This window comes from Drosophila grimshawi, unplaced genomic scaffold, assembly GCF_018153295.1.
Source record: "Drosophila grimshawi isolate 15287-2541.00 unplaced genomic scaffold, ASM1815329v1 contig_311, whole genome shotgun sequence".
In the NCBI taxonomy this organism is placed as follows: domain Eukaryota; kingdom Metazoa; phylum Arthropoda; class Insecta; order Diptera; family Drosophilidae; genus Drosophila; species Drosophila grimshawi.
Genome location: NW_025063098.1, coordinates 17,462,124 through 17,479,757, shown reverse-complemented (window position 1 = coordinate 17,479,757; position 17,634 = coordinate 17,462,124). Strand labels below are relative to the sequence as shown.

General features: G+C 42.0%; 2 protein-coding genes across 2 annotated transcripts; both read left to right on the top strand.

Annotated features, from left to right (window-relative positions):
* The first annotated feature begins 1,380 nt into the window (after positions 1–1,380).
* On the top strand, positions 1,381–11,635 carry LOC6567953 (putative mediator of RNA polymerase II transcription subunit 26). The gene is given in 9 exon segments (XM_043214765.1): positions 1,381–2,383; positions 3,836–4,095; positions 4,097–4,136; positions 4,139–4,842; positions 4,975–5,608; positions 5,887–6,064; positions 6,959–9,742; positions 10,003–10,233; positions 10,299–11,635. Coding segments are annotated over 9 exon segments (5,544 nt in total). The 5' UTR covers positions 1,381–1,692; the 3' UTR covers positions 10,321–11,635.
* A 1,380-nt stretch (positions 11,636–13,015) lies between these two features.
* On the top strand, positions 13,016–14,202 carry LOC6567910 (basic salivary proline-rich protein 2). The gene is made up of 2 exons (XM_001993906.2): positions 13,016–13,025; positions 13,118–14,202. Exons 1-2 carry the CDS (start codon positions 13,016–13,018, stop codon positions 14,200–14,202), a joined length of 1,095 nt encoding a protein of 364 aa, XP_001993942.2.
* The last annotated feature ends 3,432 nt before the right edge of the window (positions 14,203–17,634 follow it).

The window sequence follows — 17,634 nt, the reverse complement described above, 5'->3', positions numbered from 1 at the left end:
TTTTCCGTTGCAGACAATGCGTTAATGCCTTGGAAATTTTCTTTGAATATTACGCAAATTACACTAAACAACACATAAATAATAAAAATTAATAAATGATTGATGATGAATAAAACCTTAGCATATGTAAATTACTTTAAAAGAGTAATTATTTCAAGAAATCTGGCTTTTGAATATCTATGGATATTTTATTGTCAAGCATCAAGCCAAATATCTAGAAATTTTTAGCTTAGCTCAAAGACCGACTCAAATAAAAATGATAAATTATAAATATTCATTTTATGATTTTAATTTTTTTTTTGGCATATCAATTGTTTTTCAATTGTTTAAATAATTATTGGTTTAAATATGTTGCATAGTGTACTTTGCAGTCAGCCCACTAATTAATGCTTATTCTATGGTAATGCTAGATAAAAGATATTATATGTTTTCTAGCTCTTGCTTATGTCACTCATCAAAAATGTCAAAAAACACCTGGCTCAGTTTTTGTTTTGTTTGTTGGCACGTCTCGTCGTGGACGACATTGAGTATACAGATCTATTTATTAATATATATTTAGAGAAATGCTTTCCTCGTTTGCTACACTTTTCGAGTGCGCTTTGTTGAATTTGGCATGACAATTTATTGTTGTGAAATGTTTGCCATTTGGTCACCAGTCAGCTTTTAAATGCTGCCTAAATTAAGAAGGCGCAGGAACTGAAGTTGAGTTGTTGTTGCTGGTGCTATTGCTGTTGCGGTTGTAAATGCCACAAAACAAGGCGAAAACAAGTGCAGCACACAGTTCCATTTCCATTTCCGTTTCGCAACTGCTTTTGGGGCCAACCACATTTGTGGTCCGAAATGTATGCAACAAAAGTAGGCTTGTTGCGCCCATCCCAAAAATGGATATGTTGTTCATGTCTCAGTTGCCACTATTTTGTGTGGCAAATGTTGTAAATTGCTGTAGTTGCGAAAGGGGGCGGGGCAACTCTGTGGGGCACCAGCATTATTTATTGCAGCAGTTTATTTTGGGTTGTTTAATTGCTGCGCGAAAAAAAAATCGAAACAAAAAAGTTTCACAAAATACATTTTCCCTTTACGAAAAAGAAAGAAAAAAAAACTTTAATGCAGCGCTTTTTTTTTTTGTTCTTAAGACTGCTGCAGAAAACTCATAAATAACATTTATATGCAGTCAAACCGAACACAAAATATAAATAAATATTTGTATGTATGTGTGTATTTATAAAACTTTGTGACTGTACACAAAAACAACCAACACTCACACACACACACATGTGTCTTACAGAGAAACTTACGCATAAAGCAAAACAATATTTAAAAATAGAAAATAGTACGGCGAAGAAATCAAAATGAAAAGTGCAGCGTGTAAAGCATAGCAAACTAAAAAGCAAACCAAAGCAAAGCAAAACGATTGACAAAAATGTGGCACCAATCAATGGAGAGTTGAACCCTTAAAAATCAACAAAAACAAAAAAATTAAGAAATCAAAGCTAAAAATAACAATTGCCAAAGGGCAAACCAAGAACTTGGCAAACAAGTGAAAAGATCAAGAAATACAGAGCTGTGACTGCGTTGGTCTTAAAACACACCAACTTAATCACGCACACATCGTGAACTTACCGAAAATAAAAACAGCGGCAACATTGTGTTGCATCAACAACATTTGTTGCAGCGCGCTTTGTGCCGCATTCAATGTTGTTGCTTTTACTAGCGTTCATCATGCGATTCGTAGACATTTCCAAAGTGCAACGGCGGCAACGTTGCACTGCCTGTGCCCAAGCTGGTGTTGAATGCCCACGCAACAACAACAACAACAGCAACAACAGCAACAACACTGATGCCAACGGCAACACGAACTGCTGCTGGCAACATGTTGCTGCCACAACTGGCCACGGCACCAGCAACAGCAGCAACAGCAGCAGCGGCTGTGACAGCAACAGCTCCTCCAAGGAGAACTACTATGCGCCCCAAAGGGAGCAACAACAATACAACAACAACAACAACAGTAATAACAGCAACAATGGTTTGAGACCACAGCAACTACAACAGATACGCTACTATCAACACATGCAGCAACAACAATTGCAGCTGCTGCAACAGCAACTATTGCAGCGGCGTCGACTGCAGCAGCAGTTGCGAGAACAGGGCGTGTTGCTGCCACAAAAAAACGCAACAGCTTGCACCATTACATGCAATCAACAGTATTTAATGCAGCAGCGCATGCAACAACAACAACAACAGCAACAACAAAATGTTGCCAACAACAATGAAAATGACTTCTTCAACAACAACAACAATAATAACGGCAACAAAAATATAAATATGAACAACAAATTCAACTACAACAACAACAATTTTGTTGGCCTAAACGTTTTGGCTCAAGGTGCGCAGTTTTTCTTAGCTCTTAGTCTTTTAAGTCTTTAACTTTAATTAACTTGTTTGGTTATTGGTTGTTTAACTTGGCTTTAGGCTAAACACAAACTTGTTTGCTGTGACAATATTATTTCTTGTACACTTTTAAGCAACTTTCCTCAATCTTAGGTAACAATTGAACGAAATCTGAGTGGAATCTTTAACAAAAAAAAAAAAAAAAAACATTTAATGGTTGCCTCCAGCACATGATGGCCGCAGTCAAGTTTTTGTATCGAGAGACCTCCTCTAAAATGTTTGTTTACACAACCAGCTAATTTTAAATATGTATTTTAATAAATAGACCAGCAGGCTCGAGCATAATGCACATGGCAAGCGATTCACCCGATTCACTGCGTCATTCCTTACTTCATGTCTTGGTAGTAACTGGCGCAAAGCATGCAAACAAAACGCAACCAACAAAAAAAACCTGCCAACACTTTAACCTTTACTATCCATTTCCAGTCGCCGTATTCCGTGTTGCATGTGCAACGCGACGTTGCCTGTCCTGTCAAAATAGAAAAGACAAAAAGTCGAAAAAAACAATCTTCTACATACTCTTGCAGAGCAGAGTAAACTTTATGATAAATGAAATAAAAACTTAATTATTCCTCTTAAAATGTATAGTAAAATTGAACTGGCAGTCGCTGAACTGACGTCTGCAAAGCGTATTGTTTATTTGGCGTGCTTAACAATTAACAATTCTCTCTTATTATAGCCTAAAGTCTGTAAAAATACACAATTCTCCGAACTCATAAGGTATATTTATTCTTACTCAGTCAACTCTCTCAGTCTGAATGAATTCATTCAGAGACTCGAAATTTTCAATATAAGAAAGTATTGCAGATGATCAGCGCTACTTTATATGTATGATATGCAATTGGTAAAATTGGAGAGATTATACAAAGATAAAACTTGTTGCTTGTATGCCAATATTGCCCTGATTATTTGGCTAATTCGTTTTGAAATCATAATCAAACTAAATTGTGGTACAAGAAAAACTGGTCTAGTACCCTCCGCATGGATATATCTCTAGGTATAACGAGCGAGTGAGAAGTTTTTATGGGCTGATAGTCCGTGGCACGGCACGGTACCGATGTCAAAGCATATGAAGATGCCCGACCCTATTCGGGTCTCTGCGAGTCGTAAAAATTCTCGGAGGCGTATAAAAATAATGCCTATAACTTTATTACGGCTGGCTGGCTGGCTTTGTTGGTTGCTTGTCAACATAAAAGCTAATTGAAACATATTGAGGCATCGCCATGTGTCATGGAGAAGAGAGTCTGTGGCAACTGTGCGTTTTTAGAACGTGTGGCATGCTAATGCTTTTTAGTGGCAGCATTGCATTTAATTGAAATGAGACAGCTTTACAACTGATTATTAGTTAATTGACACTCAATCTTAATATCTATCTCTCTATTTGCAGGACCAAAACTTCGACGTGGCATGACAGACTTCTCAACAAGCAACGCCAACAACGCCAGCAACAACAATAATATCAGCAACAACATCAACAGCCATCTCGAACAACATACACCATTATTTTTCACATCGCCACAAACGAAACCCAAAACGAATCATCATCACGAATCAACATCACAATTTACCAACCCAACTAAACCCAATTCGCATAACTCCCAAACTCCCCACATCCATCATCAGCAACAGATCAATTCACGCTTAGCAGCAGCAGCAACAGCAACAGCAGCAGCAGCAGCAGAAGCAGCACATCGGCAATCATTGCCCGTTGTTGGTGAGGGTAAGCAATACAACGGCAACACGGCTGCATATAGCACAAAACCATTGGCCAGCGTAAGCGGCCCAGGTGGATCAGTGCCACAATCGGCGCAACAACAATACCAATATCGGATACCGTTGAACAGTCCAAACAATTCGCTGTTCACGTTGGGTAAACGCTATCAGCAGCAACAGCAGCATCTAAACGATCGCCTGTTGCAGCAGCAACACTTGCAATATTTGCAACAGCAACAGTTGTTGCAATCGATCGGCTCGAATGACGATCAGTGCGCCGCCGCTGATGATGTAGATGAAGTGAGGGAGGTGAGCCTCAAACAGAACGTTGTCATTGTCATGAGCAATTTGGATAGTTATAATAGCGCGTTCAGTAGCATTATCCTTAATGAGCAGGTGAGCAACATTATTCACGTCAGCAATAGTTTGTTGTTCTGCTCCGACGACGACGACTACGACGACGACGACAACAACAGTTGCTTCGACAATCTCGACGAGGCCGACAATAACAATTTTTTGTTGCAACTGCGGCAGAGCAATAATAAGATGGCTGCCACAAATATGGCAACAGCAGCAGCAGCAGTGGCTGTGGCAGCAACACCCGAATCGGACTACAACAGCAATGCAACAACGCCGGGTGCTGCAGCGGCACGCAACAATGAGCAACAGCAGCAACATGGGGTAGGTGGCATACTTTCTGGTGGTGGTGGTGGTGTTGGTGGTGTTGGTAATAGTATTGGTGGTGGTGTCAACAATCTCAACTGTTCGCTGGCCTCGTCGCAAGATTTTACTCATGACAATTCCGATTATCAGTGGTTTCTCGACTATGGCTATCGGGATGGCTGCGGTGGCATGCAACGCAGCGTGCTCAGCTCCCTTTCGGCTTCGTACAATGCAATGGGCGATCTGATCTATTATGATGATCTGGCCAAGAATCTGGATGCCAATCTCGCCGAGGTCGACATGGAAAGCTTTCGGGCGGAGGACATTCACTCGCTGCTGTCACAATTGCCGGCCTACTGTAAAAGTCTCGGTGGCGCCAACAGTCGCTTGCAACAATCGTTGCTGTATCAGCAGCAACAGCAGCTGCAGCAGCAACAGCAACAATTGCAGCTGCAAATGCAGCACAGTAACAATATGATAATGTCCAACATGCAACAGCAACAACAACAACAACAGCAACAGCAAAATCAGCAACAACAACAACAGCATATGGGACACAACAACATGTCACAGACATCGACAACATCAACCAATGAGCTGATCGACAACTCTTTCTGCAAATCGGAGTTGCTCTTCTCACCCGTTAAGGAATCGCACATCTCTGTGGATTCACTGGACATGGATGCCTATCCGGATGAGGGCGATATAATACTCACCTGCAACAAGGACAATTATACGATCGCTTTTGAGGGCAGTGTTCTCTACTCGGATGAGAGTTTCTATGGTAAGTGCAATGCAATGCAATACTCGTACACTCAGCGAAATAATGTTGCAATCAGCAAAGTATCTGTATAAATTGAGAATGTGTGCTACAATTTTTGACTCGACTTTATTCAGGAATTGTTGGAAGTTGAGAACCAATTAAACTCGCCAAAGAAGTAAGAATAAAATGATAGCAATTCTATGCCGATTGTACTTGAATTGAGTACTGCATTATTTCGCTGAGTGTACCCCTTGATGATGTACTTTGTTTAAATTTGCAAATATTCTTGTTGTCCATAGCAGAGCCGTGTGAGATCGCGGTGCGAAATAAACAGAACTGCATCAACTTGCATAGCAATCTGGAGGACATCGTGAAGCGAAACAAGGCCCTGGAGGTATCCATGTCACGCTCGGCCCAATCATTTCAGTTCCTGTGCAAGTCACCCAAGAACCACACGACAAAAGCTCAACTACAGCGGTAAGTACAAATACCCAAATACACACACACACACAACACACACACAGATATGCAGTTTGGCTTTTTGACTGTCGAGCAGCAGCGCATGGCGGATGTGTGACCAACCCACTCTTGCCCCTTTCGGTTGGTCGATCGGTCGGTCGGCCGGTCGGTGTGAGGTCATTTCAATTGAGTTCAATTTAGTTTCATTTTGCGTGCCACATACAAAAATTAACGTTTCCAATGTTGAACGAATGCAAAATGTGGATCTGTTGAGAAATTTCTAGTGCGTTCTCACTCAGCAATATGTTCAACACTAGATTAACTCGACTCTTCTTTTTATGATGCTGATGGTGGCATCATAAATGCATAAAAGCAATAGTGCTCTTCTCCCAGTCCAGTGGGCGTAGTTGACTGCGAGAGATAACCTTTTCCTTTTTCCAAAGTCATGCGGGGGAAAACTGAACGGAAAAAACACATATGTTGCAAGCTGCGCTTGTGGAAAATTTACTCTGCAATTAGAAATATTTGCTAGCCAATTCCATATGCTTAATTTGTGACAGCTACAGCTAGATCATAAATCTATAGCCATCTAAATCTATTCATTGATTGCTGAATTATTGATCCATTCAAATAGGATGCCCAAAAATGTAGCATATCAAATTTTTGTGCAGCTGTTAAAGTGCCTAAGACAGACGCTCATTTTTGAATGGGAATTTGAACCAAAACCCAAATAAAAAAAAAACCCAAGTATTATGCAAAACGCCTCCAGGTAGCTTTCAGGTAGACGGGTTGGTTCGGGTCGGGGTCAGGCGTCTAGCGTAATGCGATTTAGATATGTCAAAAACCAATAAATCTGTAGACAATTTTCCGCAAAACAAATGATGACTATAATTGTGTGCTGGGCTTGTAAAGACGCTCGCTGCTGTTTGTATCGCCCGCACGCAGGTATCCTTCGGGTAACAACAACAACAACAACATCAACATCAACAATACGGAGACCATTATCCTGACACGTCATTTGCCGCAGTGCAGCGTCCGCAAGAGCAACAGTCTGCCCAATCTGCAAAGTGAGCTGAGCGCAGAGTTGAGAGAAGAGTTGAGTTGTGTTGCAGCAGCACAAGAAACGGCTGGCGTCGAAACGGGCAATCAGAATCAGTCAGGACCATTGAATGTCTCGCAAGCGATCAGCACATCAACGATGGAATCGTGTTCGTCACGCTCTAGAAATTTGCTGCCCATGTGCCAGATGCCCATCTCGATCAGTGTCTCGATTTCGGATCGCTTGCAACAGCAGCATCAGCAGCAGCATCAGCAGACAGATGAGCCGCACAAGGAGTCATCGTCGACGCCAACACCAACTCCACAACAGCAACAGCAGCAACAGTCGCATCATATTCATCATCACCATAATCATTCACATCGCCATAAGCATCGTTGCGGCTGTGGACTGTCCTCGACGCAGGCTAGCCAAAACTTTTGTTCGGCTCAGCACATCTCGGGCTCGGGCTCTGGCTCTGGGTCTGCCTCGTCGGCCAACTCAAATCCGGCAGCTGCGTTCAATCTAGTCAAGCTTTTCATCAAACAAAAGAGCAACAGCAGCGGTGGCAGTGGTAGCGGCAGCGGCAGCAGCTGTGCCCCCGATGAGGCACAAGCCGGTGCGCTCACCTGCATGGATGTCTCATCGGGCTGCTGGCCATCGTCCAGTTGTGGCAGCAGTGGCTCCTTGGAGAAACGTTTGCGCAAGAAGAGCATGAATGACTCTGGCAAAGGGTCGGCGGTAAGTCGCCACGATGAGGACGATGAGATCGATGACGACGATGCCGAGGCGGAGACGACGACAACAGCAACAACGACACCAAAGCGTTCGTTACGCTCCCGTTGCGATGCCGTATTCCATGATGATGCCAATGCCAGTTCGAGTTCGACGGGTTCGTTGACGGCAACGGCAACTGCGACCAACTCACCAGCTCATCGTCGTCGCAGTATGCCGCTGCGTAATCCGCAACTCTATCAGCTGGCTGCCAATACACACAACCACAGTCACACACAGACCCAGACCCAGACGCAGACACAAAGTCAGCAATCGTCGGATGCGAGCAATTCGGAGCAACTGACTCAGGTGCCAATGGTTGACAAAGGGCAGCGTCAACGTCCGCTCTCGTATGCCTCCAGCTCGGAGATGATAACACGCTCGATGCAAACCTCTTGCGGTTCGCTGAGCACAACGCACAGCAGCAGTTTGAGTGAACGATATCGTTGTGTGCCTCCTTCGTTCCTCGCAAAGTTGCATAATCTTGGCGAGCAGTGCGAGGCGCCCATCTATGTCATCTATCCAAATTATGCGCTGCCCGATTTGGGTTTTGTGAAGACGAGCAGCGGCAGCAGCAGCAACACCGACATCATCTTCACACCATTCAACTATAAGATGACGCTGGAGAGTGCCGGCTCCGGCTGCGCCAGCACCCTGAAGAAGCAGCAGCGTGCCACGCAGAGTGCCAACGAGCATGAGCTGTTCAAGACGCTGGATTTCAAGCATATCGCGGACTGGCAATCGCTGGCAACGCTGCTGCCGGCTGAGTATCGTCGTCGCTTGCAACACATTCCGGAGGTGCATCAGATTACGGGTCAGCTGGATGCGGAACTTTCGCAGCGACCACTCTTCTGCATGTCGCCACCGATACGCAGAAATCGAACGCATGTCTGCGACTGTGCCAAGACCTTGCAGCTGCAACAGCAACAGCAGCAGCAGACACAAATGGATGAGGCATCCAGTTCGGGCTCCAGTCAACCGCCCAGCTCCGGCTATCGTGGCTCGTCCACGCTGCTGACCGACTCAGAGGCGGATGCCGCCGATCCCCTGAAACAGATGTATGTCTATCAGTATGAACAGCAGCGCATGGACTCGGGCGTTGAGACGAGCCCGGCCAGTCGGCCACAGCCCATGCCACGTAGCATTTTGCGCAAGGCGAAGCGCAACTCGATGATCGAGGCCAAGCAGACGCAACAGTTGTCCAAGCTGGAGAAGCGACGCAGTCTGCAGGAGCCGCCATACAATTATGCGTTGGGCTCCACGGATGAGCTGTCCGAAGTCTTTGAGGAGGAGGAGCAGGCGGTGCAAGCAACGCCAACGCCACCACCAGTCAAACAGCGGCTGTCACGCAAGGATCTGGATGCACGGGCGCGTGCCGAGAATTTCTTGGCTTCGCTGCCACGCTCGGAGCTCAAGCATTATGCCGAGATTGCCGCAATTCTCGAGTCTTCCGGTGAGCAGGTGCTGTACGATGCCGCCGCCCTCAAGAAGGAAGTGAGCCGAGTGCTCAGCCAGCAGAAGAAGGTCTCCTTCAATGATGCTGCTGCCGCAGCTGCAGCTGCGGCCGCTGTTGTCGCTGAAACGGAGCAGCGAGCGAAGCGTTTCTCAACGCCACCCAATTCACCAAACATTTCATCAATAGCGGCCCTGCAGCGACGCGAAACTCTCGATGTGCAGGAGCAGCGCAAGATTGAGAGTAATCGCTTCAAGCGACTGCAAATCCAGTGGGAGCTCATGAGCAAAGATTCGAGCATGCTCAAGGAGCTGGCCAACGAGCAGGCGACAAAGAGTGGCGGCTCAACGCCCACATCCACAAATTCGGGCACGTCCGCCAACTCGGCGCTAAAGTCACGCATACCACGACCAGTCAGTTATCCAGCCGGCAGGTAAGTCATGATCAACATCAAAATCGAATCGACTCAAAATTTATTGTTTATACATTTTTTTTTTTTTGAATTTTCTTTTGCTAAATTTTTGTTTTCTTTTTTTGGCACAACAATTGTTGTTCTTTTTTTTTTTTGTATGATTTTGCATGACTTAATGACAGAAGTCCGAAGCCTAGTCCGAGCACCACAACCAAGACTGTCCCTAAACCATGTAGTAAACCAAGCATGCCTGCTAATCTTTCCTCCCCACAAATCTGCAGAGTCAGCAACAATGGCCACGATGCAGCGAATAGTGGCAAGAGCAGCACTCGATCCCCCAGTCGGATTGTGCAGCCCAAGCGATATAGTTTGGCCGGCACGCCCACATCGACGTCAGCGACGCCGACGGCTGGCCGGGCGCGCACACCGACCAACCGAGCGGGATCCGCAACTGGGACGGCGGCGACGACACCGAATACTCCCAAACGTCACAGTGCCGCCCCATCGTCCAGGTGAGTTAGTTGTGATTCATTAATAAAGGATTCCCTTTTGATCTTTAACTTTTTGCTTTTTGCAGACCGACTTCGCGAGTGCGTTAAGAATTCCCAACTGGCATTAATCAGCGAGCGCATAATGCGGAAAACAAAGCAAAAACATATTAAACTCCAAACATATTAAACAAAGAACAATGAAACATTGTATAAAATAATGATTAAGGCTTCGCGCGGCTCTTCTGCTTAGATGGCTGACCAAAAGTGATACCAACCGAACACAGTGTGAGACAGATCAGTTGGGAAAAACAGAAAACAAAAACAAAACACAATTAAGATGAGGCATACAACAAAGGAGAGAGATTAGAAAAAAACCGAAAAATGAAAAACAGGCCAGTGGTCAGCCGCAAGTGCTAGTATTTTTTGATTCGATTTAAGTTGCGGAGGGTAGCTAAATTTCTTTTTACAAACTTTACAAAAAAACAAAAGAAAAACCAGATCAAACATAAATGCCAATATGCGTTTGCAAATTAAAAACAAATATTTTGATGTATATATACACGCATACTTAAACGTTATTTCCATTAGCTAATCAAGGATACCGACAAGGTCATATATGGCTAATACAAAAAAAATTACACATAAATCAAGCTAAAGAAAAAGAAACACAAATTTATACAAAATATACATATATTATGTACGTATATACCAATTACACCCAGAATAATACATTTTTGTGAACTACATACATACGCGTGTAAAGCTCAAAAATATGATTGGGTAATGGTTTAGGCCGCGACTGCGATTGCGATTGATTGATATTTTGGTTGATTTTGCTTGATATAATTGATAGAAATTGGAAGATACAAATTACATAATGCCTTCATTGTTTTACTCGAGAGTGAGTGACATTTAAAAAGCTTAGCGATTTTGTGTTGTGTTTTTGGTTGCAACAACGTTGATGATTTTCAATTTGAGTTTATTGAGTTTTATGCTGAATATTTTGGTTATTTGTTTTTACCTGCTTTCGCTGCTTAGTGTCTAAGTTCAAAGTGATTTCAAATTGTACTATATATATACTATGCTAATATCTATCTCTATTACTCCTAATATGATTTGTACTTTAAATCTACCTATCTATCTGTAAACAAACACTTTTGCTCTTAATTACTGGAAGACATAATTTATAGCTTAAGCTTAAATTTAACCACTTTTGTATCCTTAATTGTATAGACATTTTTATTGTATATCATATTTACAAGCAAAAAACACATATTGTATTTGTGGGGAGAACTGTATCACGGAATGGATATGCGGGAGAATACATATATATATATATATAAATAAATATATATACTAAACACTAAAACAAAAAGCAAGAAAAAAATGTATAAAACACGAAATCAATAAAAATATTAATAAACAAAAAGTATTATCAAAGTCAATATTTAGATTTCAATCAATGCAGAATGGACACAACAATTTGGTTGCTGCACTGACTAAATTCAGAAGAGACACACGCTTAGGTTGTTGCCCTGGCTAAGTCGCACCAATCAGAAGAAAATCACAGCATACTTTTAGGCAAAAAGGCTCTAATATGGCCAAATCCTTACATGGTGCGTTGGTATCGCAACGAACTCCATCTATGGATTATGGGATCATCTAAGGAACCAAAGACTTGTCAAATTTAACTTCAGGGCGAAATCACAAAATCCTCTGTTTGGAAACTACAATTTTGATATCCTTTGGTCAGTTGATAGCCCTGATCGAATCATATTGCTTGACATACGACTCTTTAGGATCCTAAAATACATTACTGAGCTTTGAGCAATTTTCTGTTTTAAAAATTGTTATTTTATCTCAGGATAAATACATAAGTTGAAAGTATTTACGACTGGCAGATATGGACCGGGATATATATGGAACTGATAGCAGATTATTATCAATTTATTATTATTAATAATAATATGGTTGAGGTCGACCAATGCCGGAGTCACTTAACAATTTTAAGGCCTGTTGAGTATTCAGCAGTTGAAAATATGCACGACTAGCAGCTACCACTTACCAGTATTACTATATTTTATATATAATATAAATATCATAAATAGCCACTCAAGATCCTCGCTCAATTTTTAATGAAAGATGGTTGGAAAATATATATAATATAATATAATTGATGACTACACTCTACCATTCACAATATATTGAAAATAATTGTATTTTCTGCGCTATTCATTATTCATTCATTCAGTTGTAAGGCAATAGAATTATGTCATAAATAACTTAAGATCCTCGCTCAATTTTTAATGAAAGATGGTTGGGAATTTTGCTCAATTGTTTCCGTTGTTTCGAGAACCTCTTAGCGGTTATCGCATTTATTAGTGTGTGACTGAAGCAAGTTAAATGCCATTGAGAATGACATCGTCTCTACCTCAAACAACATTCTATCATAACAGAGCACATATAGATAATTGGCAGGTAGCTAAGCTACACCCATTAGTTCACTTCTTATCCGATTATATTACGCGAGTCAACATTTTTTCGCTGGCTGTTATCTATGTAGGAGCAGTAACGATATTTGCCAAATATTGAGAGTGAGCGCAATTCAATTCCGATATTGATTTCAATTTAATTTAGTTTCCACAGCCAGCTAGTTGACAAGCATTAATAATTAAGCGTGTGAGCTGATTACAAAATATTTAAAAAGTACACATAGAGTAAAGAGCTCAGAGCAATAAATGGCTTTGCTTCAGGCCGTTTGCAACCAGTTAGTTACCAGCGAGACGTCCCCGACCAGCCAAATATGAAAGCCGGTAAGTCAGAGTCTGACAGAATGATGTCGAGTGGAGGATACTTTATCAACATTACCAAAGATATTTCTTTTATTTTATTTGCCCACGTTTAGTTCTAATTGTAGTCGTCGGGCTGTTGGCCATCGGCGTCCAGACACGGATCAGTTGGCTAGTGCAAGCCTATACGAAGGACATTGAACCACCTAGTCCAAATAAACCTGATGAGCTTCATCCACAGACTCCTCCTCCGGTCGACACCATTCCCACTGCTCCGCCAACTGAAGGCACCTTTCCCACTGGTCCGCCAACTGAAGGCACCATTCCCACTGGTCCTCCGCCAACTGAAGGCACTATTCCCACTGGTCCGCCAACTGTAGGCACCATTCCCACTGGTCCGCCAACTGTAGGCACCATTCCCACTGGTCCGCCAACTGTAGGCACCATTCCCACTGGTCCGCCAACTGAAGGAACCATTCCCACTGGTCCGCCAACTGTAGGCACCATTCCCACTGGTCCGCCAACTGAAGGCACCATTCCCACTGGTCCTCCGCCAACTGTAGGCACCATTCCCACTGGTCCGCCAACTGAAGGCACCATTCCCACTGGTCCTCCGCCAACTGTAGGCACCATTCCCACTGGTCCGCCAACTGAAGGCACCATTCCCACTGATCCTCCGCCAACTGTAGGCACCATTCCCACTGGTCCGCCAACTGAAGGCACCATTCCCACTGGTCCTCCGCCAACTGTAGGCACCATTCCCACTGGTCCGCCAACTGAAGGCACCATTCCCACTGGTCCGCCAACTGAAGGCACCATTCCCACTGGTCCGCCAACTGTAGGCACCATTCCCACTGGTCCGCCAACTGTAGGCACCATTCCCACTGGGCCGCCAACTGAAGGCACCATTCCCACTGGTCCGCCAACTGTAGGCACTATTCCTACTGGTCCGCCAACTGAAGGCAATATTCCCACTGGTCCGCCAACTGTAGGCACTATTCCTACTGGTCCGCCAACTGTAGGCACCATTCCCACTGGTCCGCCAACTGAAGGCACCATTCCCACTGGTCCGCCAACTGAAGGCACCATTTCCACTGGTCCTCCGCCAACTGTAGGCACCATTCCCACTGCTCCTCCGCCAACTGTAGGCACCATTCCCACTGGTCCGCCAACTGAAGGCACCATTCCCACTGATCCTTAAAGAAGATTGCTTAAAGAAGACGATCGGCGAAGAGCCAGGGTGCGATGAGGAAGGGAGTCTCAGTACGGCATTTGGTGTAAGAGGTTGAGGGAGATGTTTCTCAAGCGAAGTAAGGACGGGAGAGGTGCAGTTCGGCCCTTGACGGAGTAGGTTGGGAGAGTTGTTTCTCAAAAGAAGAATGATAAAGACGCTGATGTGGAACACAATATAATGTTGTTAAGCTGTTAATTACATTATACTATCATTATATTCGTAATATTATTAACTGTTATAAGAAAACCCCCACATACATGTATACACATATGTGACATATATACATGATTGGATTACGAAAAGCGATAATAAAGAATGAAGCCTGGCAAAAATACTTTATCGAATAGCCTTAACAGAAAATAAAAGCAAAGGATTTAAGATCTCGACTCTGGTTTCTAAACGAAATTTAATGGAATTTTTTTTTAAATTTATTTAAAATTCAGCAAAAGAAAATACACCTGTTTGTCATTAAAAATCGATGTATATTGGACGAAGATGTTGGAATTTTTTTTAATTACATTTCAAATATTTTTGTTTAAAATTACAAAACGTTGCAGAACTTGTAATAGTTATCAGTGACAACTTCATAAATTGGAATTGGAATTTCACTGCAGGGCGAAGGGAAATGCGTCTAAATATTATAATACTTATTTAAAAAGAAACTGTAATGAAAATTTTGCAAATTTTTTTTGTTTGTTTGCAACATAACTTGCAGGGATCCGGAAGGATATTGTCGATTTATGAGAAATTTTCTATTTGATTGTTTGTGAATGACTTCAATTCATTTTTTTTTTATTGTGTTATTCGAATCGGACCTCTGGAAAAAAATACATTCAATATACTTATAAAAATCAACGGAGCAGTTAGGTATTTAATATCGATGATAACTTAAGTAATATTTACCAAAAGATTAGATAGATCATATAATTTTAAAACTAAATAATAAATAGTCTTTACTATCTCATCATAAATACAAATATAATTATAATTAATTAAAATTATTAAGTGCTTAAGCTATAAACACAGATCCAATCTCATATTTTAGATGGAATTAAGAGCTCTAACTAATTATATTAACCAGTTAAATAAATACAAAATTCTCAAAATAAGTCAAATGTATAATATATGGTATTAAATTGAAGAAGTTTGAGAATGTTTCAATTTGAAAATTGAACCAATTATTCAAAAAAATTGAATGTCTTTGATGAAAATAAAATGAATTTCTAACGATTAGCGGAGAGCGTAAATGGTAAAAAAAAGAGAAAATTAAAAAAAAAATGTACAAAAATCTCACATTGCTGTTGAAATGTGCCTACTTAGGCACACTTGTGCCTCGGCTAGGTAGTTAATTTTTCAAAATGAATGCCTTTAAAGTTTTACTGCCAACAATTAATACACATTGCCTCCATTGCCCAAGCACATATACACTGGGAATGTGGCATATTTACAATTAGATGGCAAGTAGGCAGGCAGCTTTATTAAACGCGGTTGTAATTACAACAACATGTGTTGTGTTACTTCCCGGCCATGTACATACATACATACATACATGTGTGTATATATATATTGGATTTTATGTGGGTTTGCTGGGCTTGCATACATTTACCTAATTAAATAAAATAATGTTAACGCTAAAGTTGCACAGGGCGCAAGATTTCGCAGGCTGTGGCTGTCGAGCTTACCAGCTTCTTAGCTTTTGCCTTCAAAATTGGAAAATGAAACAGCAGCGAAGGCTTGACTAGAGAGTATCCTGGCATGGAAGTCAAGGATGCCCAAGCACATCTTATTTCTTAATCCCACTAAAATCAAGGACAATTGTTCTGTTCCTTAGCTGCAGTTAATTATGAAGTCAATTCATTGTTTATGTTTTTCGAATCCAAGCAAAGTTTTCTTAAACAATATTATATTGCAGCTCAGAGAATAAATCTGGTTAACAGAATAAACTGAAAATGAATTTGGCTATAAAATGATTGAATATACAAAATATACAGGGTACAACTAGGCATCAATATATTTTGAAATATTTAAAAGTGAGAGAATGTGTGTTGCCAGCAACGTCTGTATGTGTCTGATAATTATCGTTTGCTTGAGCGAATTCTCAGCCCATTGCATTTAACATTCAGTAGGGAAAAACGTGGAGGGAATGGAGTGTTGGGGGTAGGGTCCTGGAATGGGAGTTTGGCTAACTGTATTAAGGCTTTTTCCTTCTTGAAAAGTAAATATTTAGCTGCGAAAATTCACTTTTGTACTTCTCGTATTCGTATTCGTATTCGAATTTGTTGCCCATTAAGTTTGCTCATTTTTTTGGCCGCCGAGTGCCAACATCAATTTGCATATATAAATTTGTTGTTTTATTGTTGCCGCATTTGGCAAATATAATTTAAAATTTTTGTATTTAATTTGCGGCAATATAACTGTAACAGTCACAAATAAATTGCGACCAGCTTAACAAAAAAACAAAAAAAAAAATAAGAAATACAAGAAAAAATAGAATAAAATAACTCGGTCATACACATTTTGCTGTCAAACGAAAAGGAAAAGTGCATAAAGTATGCACATGATGCAGAATGAGGCTCTGCAATATTTGCATTGAAATATTTTTGCAAAAATAATTACATGCATATGGCCCACAAAGAAAGAAAGCATGCAGCCAGGCAGGCAGCCAGGCAGGCAGGCAGGCAGGCAAGAACGGAACAACGCTGTTTATGACTGGTAACAGGAGACAGGAGACCATGGGACATGGGACATGAGACAGGGTGACGACCGTGCTGCACGAGCTTTTCTGTGGTTTTTGGCAATGTCAGCACACGACACGGCTCGACAAAAGCCAAATGTGCAAGAAAATTTCTGTTAATGTTGTCCTTGTTGCTGTTGTTGTTGTTGTTGCTGCTGCTGTTGCTGTTGTTGTTGTGGAAAGTGACATCTGCTGCTTGGCCTACGGACACGCGATGTTGCCGCTGGCAGAAAAATAAAGAAACGAATTGAAAAAAAAAAGAACAAACAAAACAAAACAAAACAATAAATGCCTCATACTATAATAAAATGCAATTGATATTCAAAAAGGGAAAATGCACAAAACAATCGTACACAGAACAACAACAACAACAACAAGAGCAACAACAATTGTGTTGCTGATAACACGCTAGAGCGAATTGCCCCGAGGCGAATTCGCCGCAGGGGCCCCATTTTGCTGAAAGTTATACAAGGCGAAGCGCATGCTCTGTGTGCCCTCCTCTCTGCTACCGACTACCCAAGAGGTGTTAAAAGGCGACAGCTGCTGCTACTGCTGCTGCTGCTGCTGCTGTTGCGGCGAATTTCACACGGACGGAATGTTAAGAGCCTGACCTAGTTCAACATGTTTGCAGGTTGGTTTTGGCTACGTCGATTCGGCTCCAGCTC